General features: G+C 37.9%; 1 protein-coding gene and 1 non-coding gene across 11 annotated transcripts in view; both read left to right on the top strand.

Moving 5' to 3' along the window:
* The window catches only part of Akap13 (A-kinase anchoring protein 13), a 303,651-nt gene that overhangs the window by 213,179 nt on the left and 69,143 nt on the right, over positions 1 to 21,329 (top strand). For 5 of the 10 annotated variants that reach the window (XM_031387008.1, XM_031387010.1, XM_031387009.1 and 2 more), the window contains 5 exons: positions 6,345 to 6,715; positions 9,349 to 9,402; positions 12,645 to 12,710; positions 14,346 to 14,538; positions 16,534 to 16,642. In XM_031387008.1, the coding sequence (XP_031242868.1) occupies positions 6,345 to 6,715; positions 9,349 to 9,402; positions 12,645 to 12,710; positions 14,346 to 14,538; positions 16,534 to 16,642 (793 nt within the window). The remainder of the gene's footprint in view (positions 1 to 6,344; positions 6,716 to 9,348; positions 9,403 to 12,644; positions 12,711 to 14,345; positions 14,539 to 16,533; positions 16,643 to 21,329) is intronic. The other 5 variants (XM_031387014.1, XM_031387015.1, XM_031387017.1 and 2 more) reach the window with 3 other exon arrangements.
* LOC116104208 lies at positions 109 to 215 on the top strand. The gene has a single exon (XR_004123743.1). It is a non-coding gene; the product is annotated as a U6 spliceosomal RNA (small nuclear RNA).

A 21,329-nucleotide genomic window follows, 5' to 3' on the forward strand; every position in this document is an offset into this window, starting at 1 on the left:
TTTTTTGTCTCTCATACCATACAAGGAACAGAGGTTTTGATTGGCTAGTTTTATGTCAACTTGAACCAGGGTAGAGTCATTTGAACCGCATTTGAGAAAATGCCCCCTATGCTCACTTTGGCAGCACATAAACTAAAATTGGAACGATACACAGAAGATTAGCAAGGCCCCTTCACAAGGATGACACATAAATTTGTGAAGCACTCCATATTTTTCCAGGGTGGGTGTGAGCACCCTCATAGAGGCAGGGGTGGGGGGATGGTGTAATAGGGTTCCAAGGGGGGAAGACCTGGAGAAGGGAATAACATTTGAAATGTAAATAAAGAAAATAGCCAATATAAGAAAAAAAATGAGAAAGTGCCCTGTACAAGATTGTCCCGTGGCCAAAACTGTGCTGCATTTTCTTGATTGGTGATTGATGAGGGAGGGCCCAGCTCACTGTAGGTGTTGCCATTCCTGGGCTGGTGATCCTTGGTGCTGTAAGAAGGCAGGCTGAGCAAACCATGAGGAGCAAAGCCTGTAGGGAGTACTCTTCCATGGCCTCGGCATCTGCTCCTGCCCCTGGGTCCCTGCCCTGTTTGAGGTCCCACCTTGACTTCTCACTGTGTTGGACTGTCATATGGATATAGAGTAACATAAAGTCTTTTCTCCCCAAGTTTCTTTTGGTCATGATGTTCTATCCCACCAGTAGAAACCCTAAGACCAACCGGTAAACAAGTCTGTCTAAAATAACTGGGTGACTGAGGAAAATTGAGATTCACATTGAGGTTTGACTCTAACATCTCTTCCCTGTTTCGTTGCTTTACTTTCAGTTTCTTCAATATGGCTCTAAAAACCAGTTGGTAGACAGACCCTCAATTCTGCTTTCCTAAAGTCTTCTCTGACCATTCTTACAGCATGTGCTATGCAACGTCAGTTACTTCGTGTCTTCCCAGGGCCTTCAGTTCCTCTCTTTCAGTCTTTTGGGGTTTGGAGGGAATCTTTAGGCAAGCCATTACAACATGCTTTTCTGTGAACTGTGAGTGGTGCATTAGGTCACTTCCTGTAGCCATTTATCTCTAGCCCTTTGGAGGTCTCTTTAACAACATGCACCTCCTGGGAAATGTGACTCTTTGGTGAGTGTTAAGAGCCTTATGTTTATTCTTATAAATATTTGCCTGTTCCTAAGGTCATTTTTAGATCAGCAGCATAAATTTATGCTTTGTTTTTAAACTAAGATGAAATCCTGCAATTCTTTTTGGAACTATCTGAGAAAGAAAGTATGTAATCATAAAATATAGTTGATTTAAATAACTGATTTAGGACTTAAGAGTCTTAGGTAGTGATAAAACATAAAAACATAGCGATTTGGGACATGTCATGAGTGTTTAAAATGTTAGTTGTTTTTCAAGACAGTAATATGTCTTATGTATAATATAAATAATAAATACTAGCTGAATAAATGAAAGGCTATTTATTGGCAGTATTGAACATGATTCCTTTGGATATAGTAACTGTATAAAATTTGTGGTAGTTTTGTCTTTCTTGTGTTTAGCAATATGATGTGTATCTTTCCGTAGATACAGATATAGTTAGTATAACTTTCTAAGAGAGTTAAACAGGCATTTCCCCCAAGATACTGTATTAAAAAAGCACAGAAAAAAAATAAGACTGTTGAATTTTGCAGGGAACACTCATCCATTTACCTTCCAGCTGCCATCATTTTTTTTATTATGTTTACTTACTACATAGGTGTGTTCTGTTTACACCCGCCTTCCTAAATTTGATGATATATTTCAAAACAAATTACAAGTATGTCCATACACAGATGTAAATTCTTAGAATCATTATTTTTCTAAGATTAATGGATTTGGGGGAGATACATTTTATATGTAAGCATATGCATACATATATATGTGTGTGTGTATATATACATATATATATATATATATATATATATATAATTTATATATAAACCCTGAAAATTCTGTTGTTTCTGGTTTTTCAAGACAGGGATATTTTGTATAGCCTTGGCTATCCTAGAACTTGCTCTGTAGACAAGGCTGTCTTAGAACTCACAGAGATCCACCTGCCTCAACCTCTAGTCGCTAGAAGTGCTGGAATTAAAGGCGTGCACTACCACTGCCTGGCTTTGGTTGATGGTCGGTCGGTCATTTTTTTAAGACAGGGTTTTTCTGAGTAGACCAGACTGTTCTGGAACTTGTTCTGTAGACCAGGCTGACCTCGAAATCTGCCTTCTTCTACCTCCCGAGTGCTGAAATTAACCGCACACACCACCACCACTTAGCTCAGTTGCTTCTGATAAATACATCCACTACCTTTGTAACCTGGAGCTTCATGAACACATAGCCTATACAAACATAACCATGGGAAATCTCTTTATATGCCATCCTTCTCAGTGACCAGTCAGCCCTTCAGGAGGAGTAAAAAACATTCCCCATCAAAGATGTTTTCTCTGATTATCACATAAATGGTGGCATATATGTCACATAAGTGGCATATAAATCTGAAGAATATTGTTTCTCCTGTACAACCCTGGGAGTGAGGTTTGCATTTCATAGTTATCTGAGAGATAGAGTGTCTCACAAACTGGCCATCTCTCTGATGTTCTCACTAGTGATGTATGAGAATCCCAGTTACTCTGCATCCTTAGTAACAAACACAATTGTTTTCATTGTTACTGTTTTTGGTATCCATGCAGTATTATCTCATTATGGTTTTGATTTGTATTTCCTGACAACTAGTGATATTAAACAGATTTTCACATGTCCATTGGCAACTCAAGTGTCTTCCTGTATAGAGCATCTGTTCATATCTTTGCCCATTAAAATAATTGGGTTCTTTGTTGTTACCGAGAAGCGGATGATATATATCCTGGATACTGCTCCTTTATTAGATTCATGGTTTGCAAATACCTTCTCTTATATCATTTGCCTATTCACTTATGTAAAACTGCCTTGGTTAGCTGAAATTTCTAATTTGATGAAGTATAATTTAATAGATTCTTATTCAGCTTACTGCTTTGTGTCCTCCCCTGTTTGCTTTTCTGTTCCCTGTGTTGATGTTTTGCTTTAAAGATTTGTAATTTGGGGCTTTTATTTTCAAGATTAAGACATATCTCGTTATTATATTTGTAACTTTAACAACAGCTTTATTTATTTTGGAGGATTCAATCCTAGCTGTCTTTAGAGTCATCTAAAGATCTTAAAAAGGGTGGTGGGAACACCTAGCTCTGCCAGCTGACTAGCAAAATTAGTCTTGAATTAACTTGTTTTCTCACCTCTAAAATGCTAGAGGTCATGTCTCATCGAGAACAAGTTAGAATAAGTAAACATCAGGAAATGTTACAGCATTCTCTGCAGAAAGAGTCTGTGTTGAGGATACATTCTAGTCAGGTTTTTGCCTGTCTAAAATATACGTGTGGGAGTTAGATGGCTCAGTGGTTGGGAATATTAACTGTTCTTCCAGAGGACCTGGGTTCAATTCCTAGCACCCACATCCATCTTTAACTCTAGCCCCAGGGGATCTGTTGCCCTTTTCTGGCTCCCATGGGCACCAGGCATGCATGTTGTATACAAACATACACACAGGTAAGATACACATATACATAAGATAAAAAAATTTTTAGAGAGATGAGGGTGTATATATGAATAGGCCACAAGTTGTTCTCATTTTGTTTTAATATTGATACCTGTGTTAGATGAGTGGATGGATGGATGGATGGATGGATGGGTGGATGGATGGATGGATGGATGGATGCATACATACATACATACATACATACATGCATACATACATACATACATACTTGTGTTAAAAGTTTGACTTTTGACTTGTTTTATGAGTTTTAGATTTGAGGCTAGAATAAAGTTCAAGGGTAGAGTACAGGCCTGGCACATGTAAGGGCCGAAATCCAGTTTCCAGCATGTGCATGCACCACACACACACACAAATACCAAGAGTAAGTTAGTAGGTGGAACTATTTTATTTCTTTAAGAAGTGTCCTTTTTAGACTAGGTACAAAATGAAAAAGTACCTATTATTCTGACCAGGAGTCATTTCCATACTAGAAACTTCTGTCTTGAAAAGAATATGATAAATAGAATTTAACTCAGATCTATTGCTCCTTCTTAGTGTTTTAACCCAGGCTAGCCTGAAATTCCTGATCATCCTGCTTTACCTTCCATGGGCTAGGATTACAGGGAGTGTACCATTATCTTCCACCAATAATTTTATTTTAAAATAATACCTGTTGCACATTAGAATTTATATAATGACGTAGTTTTATTTTGCCTCTTAAACCAGTAAAGGGACTCTTCAGTACTAACATCAAGATCTTGTTCTCATTAGGTTTTTTAAAGGGCAGCTGAAATAACACAGTAGGAATGTTTGAATCAAAGTAGCCTGGATTCAAGTCTGGATTCTACTGTTAACTGTAGCATGGCAGGGTTCTTTGATGATCTGGGACTTACGTTTTCTGATCTGTCAGTGTTTTTTCTGTCCATTTATCTCACAATGTATTTACAAAGCAGTCTAGGAAATTGAATTTTTCAGAGTGAAGGTAAGCTGAAGCCCAGAAGGTAGAAAGGTGCCTCTTATAGGTGGGCTAGAAGTCTTGTGTGCCCTTACAAATTCTCCAATTTCAGAGCTGTTTTCCATTCCAAAGCTAAAAGAACTCATTAGTTCTTACGAGTTTTGATTTTTCTCTTTAAAAAAATGACATATGTCTTTACCTTCTCATTATATTTTATTTATTCAATTATTGTATGCTTGCATGGGGGAGCGGATGCCATGGTATATTTGTGGAGGTTAAAGAACAATTTATAGGAGTTACTTCTCCTTTGATTAGTCTTATTAAAGTGCTGTACCAAAGTCTCAACTCAGTGCCGCCTTTAATCCCAGTACTCAGGAGGCAGAGGCACTCTGAGTTTAAACTCACTTTGTGAGTTTAAGGCCAGTCTGATCTATGGTGCATTCCAGGACAACCACGGATATATAGTGAGAGCCTGTTTTAAAGATTCTCCTTAGCCGGGCGGTGGTGGCGCACGCCTTTAATCCCAGCACTTGGGAGGCAGAGGCAGGCGGATTTCTGAGTTCGAGGCCAGCCTGGTCTACAGAGTGAGTTCCAGGACAGCCAGAGCTATACAAAGAAACCCTGTCTCGAAAAACCAATTAAAAAAAAAAGAAAGAAAGAAAGAAAAAAGATTCTCCTTAATATCACCAAATGTCTTGATTAGTAGTGTATTGTGAAAAGGGAAAAAAAATTCTGCATGCGTTTACCTATTTCCCTGTTCCTTGTCTAATGTGAAGCCAAAATAGAATATGAAATGGAGCTAATCTTTCCCTCGCTCATCATGTCATGGCGTTTAGTGTCTCACAGTAAGTGCAGGATGCCAAGCTACTAAGACAAGATTTACATAATTAGGTACGGTTAGCCAGGAAAGGAACATTGTCACCTTATTAAAAAGGGTATTCTTTGCATTATTTTATGTAATTTGGCTTTAGAACACACAACCCATTCTCAGTAAACACAGAAACAGTAGTATTCTTTCTTTATGTTCCTTTGACAAACTTCTGGTGGCATTGAAACTATTAGGCAGTTTTCACAAGTAAACAGCAGTCATACTTGGCTTTGGAATAGTAAATTCTCTACCTTAACGCAGCTCTGTAGGCTGGCTAGTTTCAGTTAAACCTAAACCTTTTAGAAACCTAGTGTACGAGCTTGGAGGTTCATAAAGCAGAAACCCTAGGAGTTAATGGTTTCCTTCATTTCAGTTGATGGTGGATTGAAAGAACTAAACTAAGAATTGTTTTTCCCCATTAAAAACAAAAATGAATGTGCCTTCTATATAGTCTAGTGCCTTCTATATAGTCTAGTGCCTTCTATATAGTCTAGTGCCTTTAGTAAAATGATAGAGATCTAGAACATTCCTCTGTTGCAGTGGTTCTCAGCCTTCCTAACGCTATGACCCTTCAATACAGTTCCTCAGGTTGTGGTGGCCCCCAACCATAAAATTATTTTCATTGCTACTTCATAACTGTAATTTTGTTACTGTTAAGAATTGTAATATAAATATTTTTAGAGGTAGACATTTGCCAAAGGGGTCACAGCCCACAGTGCCCTCTTGGAAACCAGAGGACTTAGAATCTAATTGTGGTCGTGGATGATTTTCTTAAATAATAATAATAATAATAATAATAATAATAATAAAAAATAAGCTTTAAGTGGATTATTAATATTGCTTGTATCCAATCAACTATGAAGCATTGGCCGGGTCTGATAGAACAGAATATCTGCTTGGCTTGTTGGTTTCAGCCCTGTGTGCTCTCTCTCTCTGTTACAGCCTGAGGAGGAGCAGTTACTCTGTGATACAACAGGATCCAGTTCTTCCACAGAGGACACAGCTTCCCTGGATCGACATTCTTCTCACGGCAGTGATGTGTCCCTTCCTCAGACTTCAAAGTTAAGCAGGTCCAGAACTCATCAAGGTTCCAATGGCTTTTTCAGCCATGGTGTGGGACCTGAGAGTCGAGAGAGTGAGAGTGAGCCTGCTGGCTCTGGTGACATGGACGAGGAGGAGATGGACAGCATCACTGAAGTGCCTGCAAATTGCTCTTTTCTGAGGAGCTCCATGAGGTCTCTTTCTCCTTTCCGGAGGCATAGCTGGGGACCTGGGAAGAATGCAGCCAGTGATGCAGAAATGAACCAACGGAGGTAAGATAGGGACCTGTGCATTTCATAACTCAGTGTTTGTTCTCTTTTGAGAAGTATCTGATTTAGCACTGTTACTGGTTTAAAAAAGGAAAAAAAAAAATAGGAGACACTGGTAGAAAAGGTAACCCAAATGAAACTAGGCAGATGTGCATTCTGAGTCCAGCTCTGTAACTTGAGTGTACATGATGGGCAGCTACTTGAGCAGTGTAAGCTTTAATATTCTCATCTGCAGAATACTTCTTTTCAACATATCTTTGGTAACATAGCTATTATTGTCATATAGTGAACATCTAGTAAAGGGTAAGGCTTATTCTTAACAGATTAATCAGTGAAGTTCATGAATCTGGAAGAAAGAATTCTGCTAATTTTTAATTAAGATAATATTGAAATCTTACAGTCTTAACACATCTTTGTGGTTTGGTGTTCCCTAAGAATTAAAGCCGGGCTGGAGAGATGGCTCAGCGGTTAAGAGCACTGACTGCTCTTCTGCAGGTCCTGAGTTCAAATCCCAGCAACCACATGATGGCTCACAACCATCAGTAATGAGATCTGATGCTCTCTTCCGGGGTGTCAGAAGACAGCTACAGTGTACTTACATATAATAAATAAATAAATCTTTAAAAAATAATAATAATTAAAGCCATGTGTTTCTAATATAGAAATTTGATAAAGTATTAGTTATCAATATGTAATTCTCAAGAGAACACAAGACTCGTGTGACACATACTCAAATTGTTGGTGTTTTTCTATATGTGTCATACATTTTGGGTATATTTACAAGAGATCCCAGGATTAAACTTTCAGCTTAACAGCAGCACATAAGAAGTTGGCTTTAATTTTATAGCTCAAATACTGTAGCATTATAACAAGTTACAGGTATGCTTGCCCCAGGGCCACTTTACTAAGACATGCTCTCAGCCAGTAAAAGAGGTTGCTGCTTGTTTGGGGGTTATTTTCTTTGCTTTTGTTTTTGACTAATTTTTGGAATTGGGGGTGGGTGGATGGGTGGGTGGATGGATGGATGGATGGATGGATGGATGGATGGATGGATGGATAGATGGATAGGTGTGTGTGTGTGTGTGTGTGTGTGTGTGTGTGGTACAAGCTGGCCATGAATTCAACATACTTCACCCTCACTTAGTCCTTCAATTGCTGACATTGTAGACAGGAGTTATCACACTCAGTTACTAAGAGTTGATTTAAAATAGTTGTTATAAATAATTCAATTATTGGGAGCTTTTTTTCCTCATTGTATTATAGCTATATAGCCCAAGGGGGGCACAAAGAACATCATATTCTCTAGAACTGGAATTACAGACACCTATAACTGTAACCATATGGTGAGACACCATTTCAGTGCTGGGAATTAAAGCCAGATCCTTTGAAAAAAAATAGCTAGTTCAGTTAACTACAGAGCCAGTTTCCAGCCCTTCATTTATTCTTTTAATCAACCAGCAGAGATTGAGCATTTTTTTATGTCAGGCAGTGTCCTAGGTTCTGAATTATATAAAGAAAATATTAATCCCAGAGGTCAGAACCAAATTCTGTACTTCACTAGTTTGCCAGTTTTTTTCAGACTTTTTCATAGCATATTACCTTATACCATTTTTTAATCATCTCTGTGATTCAGGTATTATTTTCCCATAGTTGTGTAATAAAAGACTGTTGCAGACACTTGACATCATCTACAATAGAATCTAAATTTCTAGTCACAGTCAAGTCATTGTACAATCCCATATTATTCCATGGCATTAGGATGGTAGTCTAAAACAAAGCAAAGTGTTCTTTATCTTGTCGTGTTCTGTTTACATACTTTTGAAATCTGAGGTTATATAAAACAATAATTTCTAATGGCTTTCCTTCCTAGTTGTATTCATGCAGTTTTCTTTTCAAACATTCATATGGTCATGAGGCATAATCACCTCATGGGCATAAGTTACTCCCCGAAGCCTGAGTGACTTCTTGATAAGACATCCTTGTCTTAGGAGATGAAGGACTGATCAGGGAATGGGGATCTATTTATAAATATACATTTTTTTGCATAACTCACTATAGATCTGTTTGTGATGATTGATTGCAGGGGTATATATATATTTGAATCATGTAGTTCAGATGAAGAAAATGAAGCCAGATTAAAGACTCATCCAAGGTTACATGGCAATCTTATGCCTATATATCATACCTGTTTTGAGCTTAGGGTAAAGGATTATCTAGTTCTGTCTTAATGCCTTGAGATGCAATGGAATAGTAGTTAGGCTTACCATTATATTAGTTTGACTAATTCATATACTATTATTGTATATTTTGTTACCTAAATTTTAAAGTCTAAAGGAAACCCCTTTTAATGTTTTGAATGGCACTTTTTTCTGACCCATTTACTTTTATAACTTACACTAATCTCCATATTAAGATAACAAATTAGCTACTTGGAGTACCAAGGTAACAAAAAGAACCTTTTTGTTGCCCTGAAAGACATTCAGGTTCTGATACTTTTATCATTCCAGGCTTTCAGTCTCTTCCCTGCTTGCAGTTTGTCTTTGGGATTATTTTTCTTCTCAGTGTGACCTCTGTTTTAGGAGTTTGTGTGTCATGGTTCACCTCCATTACTGACCTCTTCCATCATTCATTTTCAGTTCAATGCAAGCTCTTGGGCATGTTGTCAGGAGACCTCCCATTCATAGGAGAAGGTACAGAGTTCACTGGATTGAACTAACCCTGTCATCTCTGAGCATGTACTAACAAGCATCTCATCTGGTTACCATGATTAGACCACATTTTTAAACATTTATTTCTGATGCAGGCAAATAAAATATAGGTGCTTGTTAATTGCTAAGTCCACCTAACAGGAAATAATTTCTTTAGTCTAAACTATGTCTCTTTTTCTAGTCCTAAATTTATAATATACACACACACTTACTGACTCAGGTAACTTTCTAGGAGAATTCAGGGGGTTTTCTATGTTATATATAGCTATTGGACTTTGAGGGATACTTTTCTTCTATCTGTCTCCAGAAAGGAAAAGAAAACAAGATTAGCCAGAAATATGATTATGCTTACTCTGACATAGGTTCTAAAATATTTTCAGTACATTCTTGAACAATATAAAGAAAGATTTTTGTTAGCTGGCCACCTGGTCGTATTTTTAGAAAGCAATCTAGCATAAACTGATACCTATTTTTGAATTGCTTGACAATTATTATTTATCAAGTAAAAATAAAGCTAATATTTATAAGCTAAGAAGCCATATTTATTTAAAACATGCTCAGTTGCTTCATGTTTTAAGGACTTGTTTTGTAGAGCTATTACTGGTTTTTCTTCCATTGTTTAAAAAAATTAGAAATCAGAAGTGTGATTCTTTTATTGTTTATTTCTTATATAAAGAGATTTGTAAATACACTTTTATCTATTGGCAGAATATTTGTGAGAAAGGCAAAAATCTTCCTACTCCATCATTTTCAGATGTATCCTTCAATTCCATATTTTAAGGGAAATTTTGATTTTAAGTTCTGACATTTTCATGAACCTCAAATGATCGTGCATGATATTAGGTTGTTCTTTGGGGGAACAGATTATTAAGTGCCTTTCTCAATAGGTAGTATCCAAAACCCTTGCAAATGTTTAGTTGCTCTCTCTGGTAAAAGTGCTTCATTATGAACTAACATTATGAACTATGTGAAACGCACACAGTGAAAGACGGTGAGTCATTGCCTATGGGGCAGCCCTAAGCTCCACACATGAAACGTCATAACTTGAGCTTACAGCAGGCCCTAAGTGAAAATTATTTTTGTAGGAAGAACATGATTCATAATCAAACTTATAAAACTGAAACATTCCAATGAATGTTAAAGAAGAAAGTTGTTCTCCAAAATAAACTCGACTTACTAAATTTCAAAGTCAAAGAACCTTATGATTTTAGAGGCTCTCGGAAATACGCTTTAATTAAGGAAAAAGTCGGGGACGGCTTAGATCATTTGCAACTTGCTGGATCCTGTGAAACCTGTATAACTCTTTTTCCCCTCCTGTTCTGCATCTTAAATGCTTTTCCCAGCATCATCATGGTCTTAGAGTAGAGGAGATATTTAAAACTACAAAGAGATCATTCTTATCTTTAAGAATTATGAGCTGGGCGTGGTGGCGCACTTGGGAGGCAGAGGCAGGTGGATTTCTGAGTTCGAGGCCAGCCTGGTCTACAGAGTGAGTTCCAGGACAGCCAGGGCCACACAGAGAAACCCTGTCTCAAAAAAACTAAAAAAAAAAAAAAAAAAAAAAAAAAAAAAAAAAAAAAGAATTATGATTTGACAATGTATATTGAGTTAATGATTTTCTGTTTTTAATAAGAAGTCAGAGCCAAGCATGTGGTGCACACTTTTAATCCGAGCATTAGGGAGGCCAAAGCAGGTAGATCTCTGCGTGCTTGCTCTACAGAGTAAGTTCCAGGGCAGATAAGACTACATAGAGAAACCCTCTCTGTAGGGCAATGGGTAGTGAAAACAGATACTTAAGTATCCAATTGGAAGAAGGGTAAAAACTAGTGATTCAGAGGATGGACTTCTGAGCTTTATGAATGTTTGTCAATTATGTTTCACCTCTGCTCATCCAAATAAATTTGAGTTAGTCTAATCCTTCTTTCCAGATGAGAGACGCCTTAAACTATGTTTCTTCTTTTCCTTATTTGAGCCTTTCCCTGTTGTTGAATCGGATTTGAAATCCGTCATACTATTTGGAACAACTGTAGAGAAAACTGTCATAACACCTCGCTGTCTCCTGTCTCCTTCCCTCTGTTAGAGCTCGAGGTCCAGCCAGTGGGTGGCTCTGCTGTCTACAGCAGTGCTTTCACTCTTGTCTGGGGCACTTTCGTTGTCTTTGCTGTTGTTGTTCTAAGACAGAAGCACAGCACTTAGAATTTTAAGCCCCCCCCAGCAGTATTTTCTAGGTGACAATATTTGTGAATCAAAAATTGTGACCTTAGACTACACCTTGAGCATGTGTCTCAAGGAACTAAACAAATGAAGATCATGGCCAGCGATAAAGTTGTAGGCACAGAGAACCAGTTAATATTATTGGTTACTTTTTTGCCTGCTGAATTTATTTAACCTTTCCACCCTGAATTTTCCTCCCCTGCTGTGTTGCATAGGATAAACAAGGAAGCAAGTGACCAAATGGATTTTTTTTTTTAATTTTGGGGAAATAAATACAAAATTAAAATTTAAAAGACTTTTCCATCTTACTGCCATAGAACTTTAGAAAAATAAGTCTGCTTATCGGTGTAAAACTATAAGGAATGTATGGCCTTTATTGTATTTGCCTTATTTTAAGCAGAAAAACCTAGTGAATAGCTTCTAAAGAAGAACTATGAGTTAACTGTTTTATAAAATTCATAAATTACCTGGCTTATCTGGATCCATAATGGGAACATATAGAAAAAGTACTGATTTCTCTGTGAGGCCTCTGGGCTGTTTGTAATGTCTGTTTCCTTTCCATTCAAGCCTAGGAGTGACTGCCTTGAATCGAAGGGTGTGGGAGCAGGGATGGATACAGAGTAACACTTGGCCACAATGGTGGAATTAGGAACACCTCTCTGGGAATGTCTGCAGAGGAAGCCATGTGTAGGGTGCAGCTTTTGCCAAGGGATTGGTAGAAGAAATTAACTTTCACTTGGAGTAGTTATCCCATAAAGAGCTCACATGATCTTTCCCTAAACAATGTCTGAATGGACATCAGCTGGACAGTATTAAATGCCTGTGGTTCTTTTTCTAGTCTTCTCCTAAATACTCAGTGTTACATTCAGTTGTCTTTGTTTGTTTGTTTGTTTTGTTTTAATGATCATGTAAGTCTACCTTTATATCCTTTCTTTTTAAACTGAATAATCCAAACCTATTTCCTCTTTTCTCCCTCCATTTCTTGTTTCTGCCTTTGATGTCATCTCCAGTATGAGCTGGTGTCCCTCTGGTGTGCAGTACTCGGCTGCCCTGAATGCTGACTTTAATATCAGAAGGTATAGTATTTCATGTCCAGCCACCAAACCAGGAACCATAAAGTAAGACTTCTGGCTTTGGGCTATCGCTGGCTTCTCTGTGGCTGGAATGTACATGGGCAGCTTGCAATGTTTGTAAGCATAGTATACTGCTGCCGCCTTCGCTGTGGACACCACTAACCAATTGCAGGACTGTGGCCTAGGGACAGTCCCCACTGCTGCTTTGTTTCTCTCAGGTAGCAATAGATGGCTGTGGTCTCTGCATAAACCTTGTATCTATGCTGTAAGCCCTTGCCTTTGTCTTTCAAAGTTCCCAGAGTCTTAAACAATGAATCAACACAGCTAATAGGCCCTGGTTTCTATTATACTTTCAAGTCCCACATTTAGGTTCTGAGTTTAATGCCTCATCATTTCCTATTTGTCTTTTGAGTTAGGCAGCAAGATTTAATTATTAAAAGGTTTTCAGGATTAAGTTTTGTGGTTAGCATAGATCAGCTTTTCTCAGGCTTTTCAGATATTTCGCAGTGGAAAACTAAATTTCTTAACTTAGCTAAACTTTCTTCTTATGCCTGATGTTAAAAAATGTTTCTACAAAGACATTTAGTTGTAGTTCATTATGACTTCTATTGTCATATTGAAATAAGAACAACAAATGTGTTAATAGTTTACCCACTGGAGAAAATAGAGGTAAGTGGCTTCAGTTCATAACTTAGGAAGAAAAAAATAACCCTTTGGAGCTGTCATATATGAACTTAATTATAATAATTAACTATACAATTTCCCAGAACAGAAGTAACTATATAGCTTGAATATACATCTAAATAAAATTCCAGCTGATTGCTGAGAACACAATCAGTTACAACTGTATTCTTCTTTCAAAGAAGTTCTTTCAATGTAGTTATAGCCAATGTGTGCATTATTCTAGTTAGCAACTCCAAAGAGGGTAGACAGATAGCCTTCTTCTTCAGCCTCACTTTCAAAACATAACCACAAAATCTGGACCTCAGAATACCCTTTTAAAGTCCCGAACCCTGTTACCTTTCTCAGCATTTATGCCCCAGTGGTGTCTCTCTGAAGCTGACAATTCTCACTAAGCTATCATCTGGCCAGGTGTGCACAGATGGTGTGCTAATTAGTGAAACCAGAGTTTTCTAGGTAGAAGTGTACCCAGAAAGTTGTTAAGAGTCAACCAAAATATAAATGAGTATCATTTTATCAAGGTGTACACGGTGAGCGCACAGCCAAGTCACTCACTTTCCAATCTCCAAACTCCTTATGCTTGTGCTTTATGACATTTGGCACTCAACGAGTCAGATTCTGGAAAGATTACTTTTATCACATCGATGAAATCCTACACACACATAGATGATAAGATAAATATGGTCTGTACATATGGTATATTGAAAAAATGATGAGAAAATTATAGTATCTGGTTCAACATTAGGTAAGTTGAATGAGGTAGGGAAATAAGCACATCTGTTGTTCTTCCTTGGCGTCTAATACCACTGGGAGGAAGATGAGTGAGACTTACATGCTCTGTATTCTTGTAGATACTTTGAGAAGGAAACATCGAAAAAGAAATATACAAGTTAGAGGGATATTTGTATCCTCCCATTCTGAGACCACAGTGACTGAACTGTTGTGCTCTATGTTCAGTTTCAGTCTGGAAGGCTTGACAGGAGGAGGTGTTGGAAATAAGCCATCCTCATCTCTAGAATTGAGCTCTGCAAACTCCAGCGAGCTCAGAAACCCTTTCAGTGGTGAGGAACAGAGAAACTCTTTGATGTCACTTTCAGAAGAACATCTGGAGCCAGACCAGAGACAGCATCATAGGATGTTTGATCAGCAGGTAAGGCTAAAAAATAAGTATGTTATGCTGATGGGTGTGGTGGACTATTACCCCCTAATATGACCTCACTTTTGTGCTTTTTATTAGTACTAGTAAATATTAGTACTATGATTACTTGTCTGTTAAATAGTATCTTCAGTTCTAGCAATAACACATTTTTAGAACTAAACATGAATATTAAAGAATATATCAATTGGTCTGGAGAAATGGCTCAGTGCTTAAGAACACTTAACTGCTCTTGCAGAGGACTGGCATTTGGTTCCTAGCACCCATATAAAGTGGCTCACAACCATTCATGACTCCAGTTCCAAGCATCAAGTGCCTTCTTCTGACCTCCAGGGGCACCAGACATGAATGTAGCACACATATATACATTCAGATAAAACACTCTATACAAAATAAATAAATAAATATAAAATATTTTTTTTTAAAGAATACATTAATCTATACAGATGTAAGTATTCCATCACAGCAAGTGTTTTAGGATTGGGAAAATATTCAGTTCATTGTAAATTGAGTTTTAAAGTATATTGTATGTCATTATTAAATTTAGCAATTTGAAAAATCTATGCCCCAAGGTTATTTCCTAGAGAAAATATGGTCTTTGTCTCAATTGCACTGCTCAAGAAATGCCTATTGATCCCTCCCTTAACTGTGAGAGCTGCACACCCCTATAAGTAAGTTTTCTAATGCCACAAGTTTAGCTTGGACTTGGTGACAGTTGCTTTTTCTTTCCATGACTTAGAAGTAGACAGTTTTTAATGAGAATATTTTCATTTTCTTAATACTGTTTGTGCGACCTTTTCTGAGAAACTTGACAGATGACCTTGTCTTTTACTAAATGATACTAATTATCATTGCCATCTTTCTGACTTAACTTTCTAGATAAAGTCAACACTTCCAGATAAATATCAGCATTTTGATACCGTGGTGTGCTGTGCTATGCTATGCATAGTCTTCATAGAACTTTCATCTTACCTTTAGTTCCTCTTGTGCACAACCTCAGAGTGGGTGTTGGGCTGCATGTATCTTTCTGATCTAGACAAGTTGCCTGCAGTCAACTTCCTCTTAAAAGTCTGCTGTTCTCTGAGGTCATTTTTCAGACCTCACAGTTGTATTTGAAACATAGCAACTGTTTGCCTCAGATTCCATGGTTACACATGGAACAAGCTCTAAATACTCAGAACTCTTTGGCCCAAATGAGTGAGTGCATGCTAGTAGATGCTCAGTGTCTCTTTCAACTTGTTTGAGTCAGAAAGAGGCAGATTTCATCTTGTGAGAATATTCAAACAAGCTGTCTCAAAAAGAAAGAGACGTGAGTCCCTTATCACCTGAAGTAAAAATGGTTCTTTCAGGGATGTTAAAAGAAGCCTCTGCTTTTGCTTGGGCTACATGGCTTTTAAAATGCCATGTATTACGGATTTAAATTGCCAGTAACTCTACTGAGGAAGTTCAGTTACTAAATTGCAATCACCCTGTGTTCATGTACAGTCAATCTAACAGGAAGTGAAAGAGATTTCGCCTCTTCCCAGATGCAGTGCTGCTTTGCTAATGCTCTTGAACCTCTTTCTGCTCACATCTCAGTTCCCAAGTCCTTATAATCAGAATAGCAACATGTCCTATTATCAACCTCTGAAGATGGTTTGATTTTTCAAAGGAGTAGTGCTCTATGTAGTTTGTTGCTTCTGGTGAAGTTACTTACCAGGCAGGTTGTGTGGCCAGCGGATACCTACTGAGTACTTACTCAATTTGAAACGTTATTAAAAGCTCTGAGGGATGGAAACCCATTGTAAATAGTGAGTACTCACCAGTTCCAGGAGAAAACAGGAGGCTTAGAAAAGCTGGGCAACTTCTTAGAAGCTCAGTAACAATTAAGTGGCAGAGGCAGACTGGATCCCACTTCTTCTTTCACTAAGTTAGGTCAGTGCAAAATCTGCACATGTCTAAATATATGAATATGCACTTAGAACTCATTCTTCATTTTTTTATTTGTAGACATGTTACAGGTCTAAACAACAGGGATTTAATTACTGTACATCAGCCATTTCTTCTCCATTGACAAAGTCCATCTCATTAATGACAATCAGTCATCCTGGATTGGACAGTGAGTATATTACTTTTTTTAAAAAATAAGTATATCTTAACCACTTTTCTTATCAATATTCTTACTTTGGGACCTTGTTAACTTCTAAAGTGTGTCTGCTTCTTCTTTGGACTATCTTTATACTTAACCATACTGCTAAGATATCAGTTTTTAGCTCTTCCTCTTGGTATGTAAAAATCTCTTTGATGCATATATTACATTTATTATCTTGTGGGGTTTAAATATGACACCATTTTTAAAAGGATTTTTGAAATAATTTCAGACTTGAAAATGGGTAAAATGACTCTCCTAGCAAGAAAAATACATGGAAAAAATAGTATAAGGAATTTGTGTATTCTTCCCTGGAATCACCAAATGTTACAATATTTCATATTTTTCCAGAATACTCCCTTTCTTTATCACTCTCCTTCAGAGAGTAAGTTTCTGTACTCCTAAATAATTTAATATGTCTCCTAAAAACAAAGATACCTTTCTTATATTATCATAATTACCTCAATCGGGAAATTAATCCTGATCAAATTAATGTAATATAGACACAATTCAGTTTTTCTCATCTTTTCCTAGGATCCTATCGAAGAACAGATATTAAAATGATTATTTATGTCACAGTAGGCTTCTTTGTATTCTTTTTTTTTTTTTTTTTAAGATTTATTTATGTATGTGAGCACAGTATTGCTGTCTTCAGACACACCAGAAGAGGGCATTGGATCCCATTGCAGATGGTTGTGAGCTACCATGTGGTTGCTGGGAATTGAACTCAGGGCCTCTGGAAGAGGAGTCAGTGCTCTTAACCGCTGAACAATCTCTCTAGCCCTTATAGTAGGCTTCATTTGTTTTTTTTCAAGACAGGGTTTCTCTGTATACCCCTGGCTGCCCTGGAACTCACTTTGTACACGGTAGGCATCTTAAATCTAGAAATATTTTTCAAATGATATTGCCTCTGCTAAACTTCACAGAAAACAAGCTAGTCTGAGCACTGAGAAATGTCAAGCTCAAGAGGCAGAGCTGAAGAACATTTTTACTTAAACAAGTAATCTGAAAATGACTATTGAAACTTTGTGCAAATGCAGTTCAATTGGCTGTCAAGGGTATTTTGACACGTAGGTTTTTTTTTTAATTATTTTTTTTTTAAGATTTATTTATTTAGTATATGTAAGTACACTGTAACTATCTTCAGATACTCCAGAAGGGGGCATCAGATTCATTACAGATGGTTGTGAGCCACCATGTGGTTGCTGGGATTTGAACTCAGAACCTTTGGAAGAGCAGTCGGTGCTCTTAACCACTGAGCCATCTCTCCAGCCCCAACACATGGGATTTATAAACACAAGGCATGTGTGCATAAAAAAATGCTTACAAGCATTTTAATTGTATAAATTTCACCAACTTGTTCCCTTAAGGAATCTTTTTTATTGTTAAGATTTTTTTATTGTTATGTAATGTATATGAGTGTTTTACCTGCATCTACATCTGCACCACATGCATGCCATGTTCACAGAGTCCAGAAGAGGGTGTTAGCACCTCTGAAACTGAAGTCACAGATAGCTGTGAGTTACCATGTGGGTACTGGAAATCAAACCCAGGTTATGTGGAAGAACAGCCATTGCTCTTAACCACTGAGCCGTCTTTCTAGCTCAAGGAACCTGTTTTAAAATTGATTTTCAATGAGTAATTACAGTGTATGATCATGGTGCAAAGAATAAATCTAAAAGGGAGTAATGCACATGTTCTTCACTATAGGGCCAAGTATTCTGGAAACTAAGCACAAGCTCCTGGTGTGTATGGTGTTTTTTCAGTGTCCTCTTAAAATTTAACTCGAAAGATTTGGAGACTAATGTAGCTGCCCCTTATTAAGGAGTTCTGTCTTTCATCTTGGCTAACTGGATGTTTAATCTTAACAGATTTTCACAATAGAGTTATGGCGTAAAGGATGATTCTCTTGCTGTGTAATCGTGAGCACCTGCATTTGGATCCCAGTGTCTGCATAACAAACTAGGCATGCTCTCAGGCTTTTCTGTGACCCCAGCATTCCAAGACTGGTAGGGGGAAGCAAGAGAACTACTTGCTGCCTTCCAGCCTAGCTAAGGAACATGAACTCCAGGTTCAAGAAGACCCTGACTCTCTCTTCTGGTTTCCTGTGTGTGCACACCTGAATATAAATATGCACACATGCATTCTTTAAGGGCAGTTGGACCTGCCGTTCAGTTCCTGTTGAGCACGCATGAGCTCCCCCCGCCCCAAGTTCTGGAATTATAGGCATACACCATCACACTCAGTTTACAGTCAGTTTTTCATAAGGTAGTTTAACTAATGTTTTATGTAATAAGCACGTGTAATGATGAATGACTGACTGTTATAGAAAACCTTTACCCTCAGTCACTTCAACTGTTAAGTCAGGATAATGTGCTGTGTGTGCTTTTAATGCGAATTAAAGTCATTAGTATACTTCCTGTTGTATAGTGAGCATGGAGTTTTGTAGTTCACAGTGGCCCCCAAATAGTACCAAAGTTTCTTTTTCCCTGACTGTAATTTACGTAGCTTTGGAAAGAAGAACATTGTCTATCATGTTGAAAAAGAACTCCAAATTATTGGAAAAATATTCCTGGTGCCACACAGACAAGCAAAGAGAAACTTTCAGCAAGACAGTTTATTTTTACAAAAGAGAACAGTGACCTAGCCTGGGCAAGGAAAGGGACTAGGGGGTGGGGGACGTCATTTCACTTCATTGGTAGAGCTCAACTTCATAATCTGATGTGTTTGTTGTAGCTTTCATATTAGGTACAGGGCAAATCTATGATTTGATTTAAGGCCTTAAGTTTCCCAAATGATAAAAAGAAAATTGATATATCTATTTTCCAGTCCATATTTGGGTACCAATTCTTTTTTTTTTAAAGATTTATTTTATTTTATCATATGTATATATGATAAAATACTGTAGCTGTACAGATGGCCGTGAGCCATCATGTGTGTAGGGGCTGGGAATTGAATTCAGAACCTTCTGCCGGCCCCACCTGCTCCGGCCCCACTCAATTCACTGTAGCTGTCTTCAGACGCACCAGAAGAGGGCGTCCGATCTTGTTACAGGTGGTTGTGAGCCACCATGTGGTTGCTGGGATCTCCGAACTCAGGACCTTTGGAAGACCAGTCAGTGCTCTTACCCTCTGAGCCATCTCGCCAGCCCCTGGGTATCAATTCTTTGCCATGTACCAAACTAGACAATGGTGGATGAAGGATGGACTTACTGATAGTTTTTTTCTTGGCTAAATTTACAATTTAAAGATAAGAGAACAAGTTGAATCTAATAGAAAATAGTAAATGAAGCAACTAAAATAAACATTCGGTGTTCTGGAATTATCATAATTCAGGAATTGAAGAAAGTTCAAACCAAAAGAAACTAGAAATTAGTATATGGAAATCTAAACTGAGGATGTAGGGTTTCTTTCCAAAGGCAGTAGAAGCATGTAAATTAAAACGTTTCAGACCAACCATAATGGAAGTGATATTGGGAAGAAAAATCTTATAGGTCAGTTGAAGGCTTTTGTGGGGTTTGTTTGCACTGTAGCTGGTTCAGAATAGTGACCTCAGGAGAGAAGTGGAAGGTCAAAGCAGTCCAAATGAGGAGTGCTATAAGGATCCAAAGATAATGCTAAGCTTTGCACCTTTGAGCTCTTAGATACCACTTGGCCGGTGAAGGGATAGAGGGAGAGCAAGGTGGCAGGAAAGATGTGTCCCCTTCTGCATTGGAGGGGTTTCCCCTGTCTGAGAAGTGTCCACCTACCCATGAGTGAGCAAGGAGGTGAATGAGTCTGATCCTGAAAGCATGGCTCTGCCTTGAAGATTATAGAGAAAGGAGGCCCCAGTATATTGTGTGCATACGCTAGGAAGAGGTGGAGTGAGGTAGGAAATTTGGGATGAGTGAGAAAAGCAGTAAACACTGAACCCTGAGCAACATCACTATTGGATGTTTTCTATAAACCCTAAAGAAGGAAACTCAAGCTAGCAACTGGGACCATTAAAAAGAGTTTGCTTCTTGTTTTCAAATTTAACAAGTATAGATTTTAGGTGATTTGTTAAACTGCATTGCAATTGTTCATGCTCATGAACAAATATGTAGATAAATATATCATCAGCTGGGCAGTGGTAGCACACGCCTTTAATCCCAGTATTTGGGAAACAGGGGCAGATAGATCTCTGTGAGCTTGAGACTAGCCTGATGTACAGAGTAAGTTCTAGGACAGCAAGGCTATACAGAGAAACCCTCCCTTGAAAAACAAAATAAGCAAATAATAAGCAAATGAATTGTTAATTTTAATAACCCTCCCTAGGATCCCAGAGGCCATTGACATTGTGCTGTTTCCACCTAGGTTGGAGGTACCTTTTTCTTTGTCCTGACATAACCTTTGCATGCTCTGATGTCCTTTTGTTAACCTACTTCACCATACAGCCGCACATGAAGCCAACAAGGTGGATCTTTTCCATCAGCATTTCTCCACTCCTCCTTAAATCTAAAACATTTTTTTTAACTATTCTTTTTTTCATTGGATACTTTATTTACATTTCAAATGTTATCCCCTTTCCCCATTTCCCTCCCTCCTGGAAACACCCTATCACATCCTCCCTCCCCCTGCTTCTATGAGGGTGTTCCTCCACCCACCCACTCCCGCCTCCCTGCCCTCAATTCCCCCAC

The sequence above is a fragment of the Mastomys coucha genome, unplaced genomic scaffold (assembly GCF_008632895.1).
Source record: "Mastomys coucha isolate ucsf_1 unplaced genomic scaffold, UCSF_Mcou_1 pScaffold21, whole genome shotgun sequence".
In the NCBI taxonomy this organism is placed as follows: domain Eukaryota; kingdom Metazoa; phylum Chordata; class Mammalia; order Rodentia; family Muridae; genus Mastomys; species Mastomys coucha.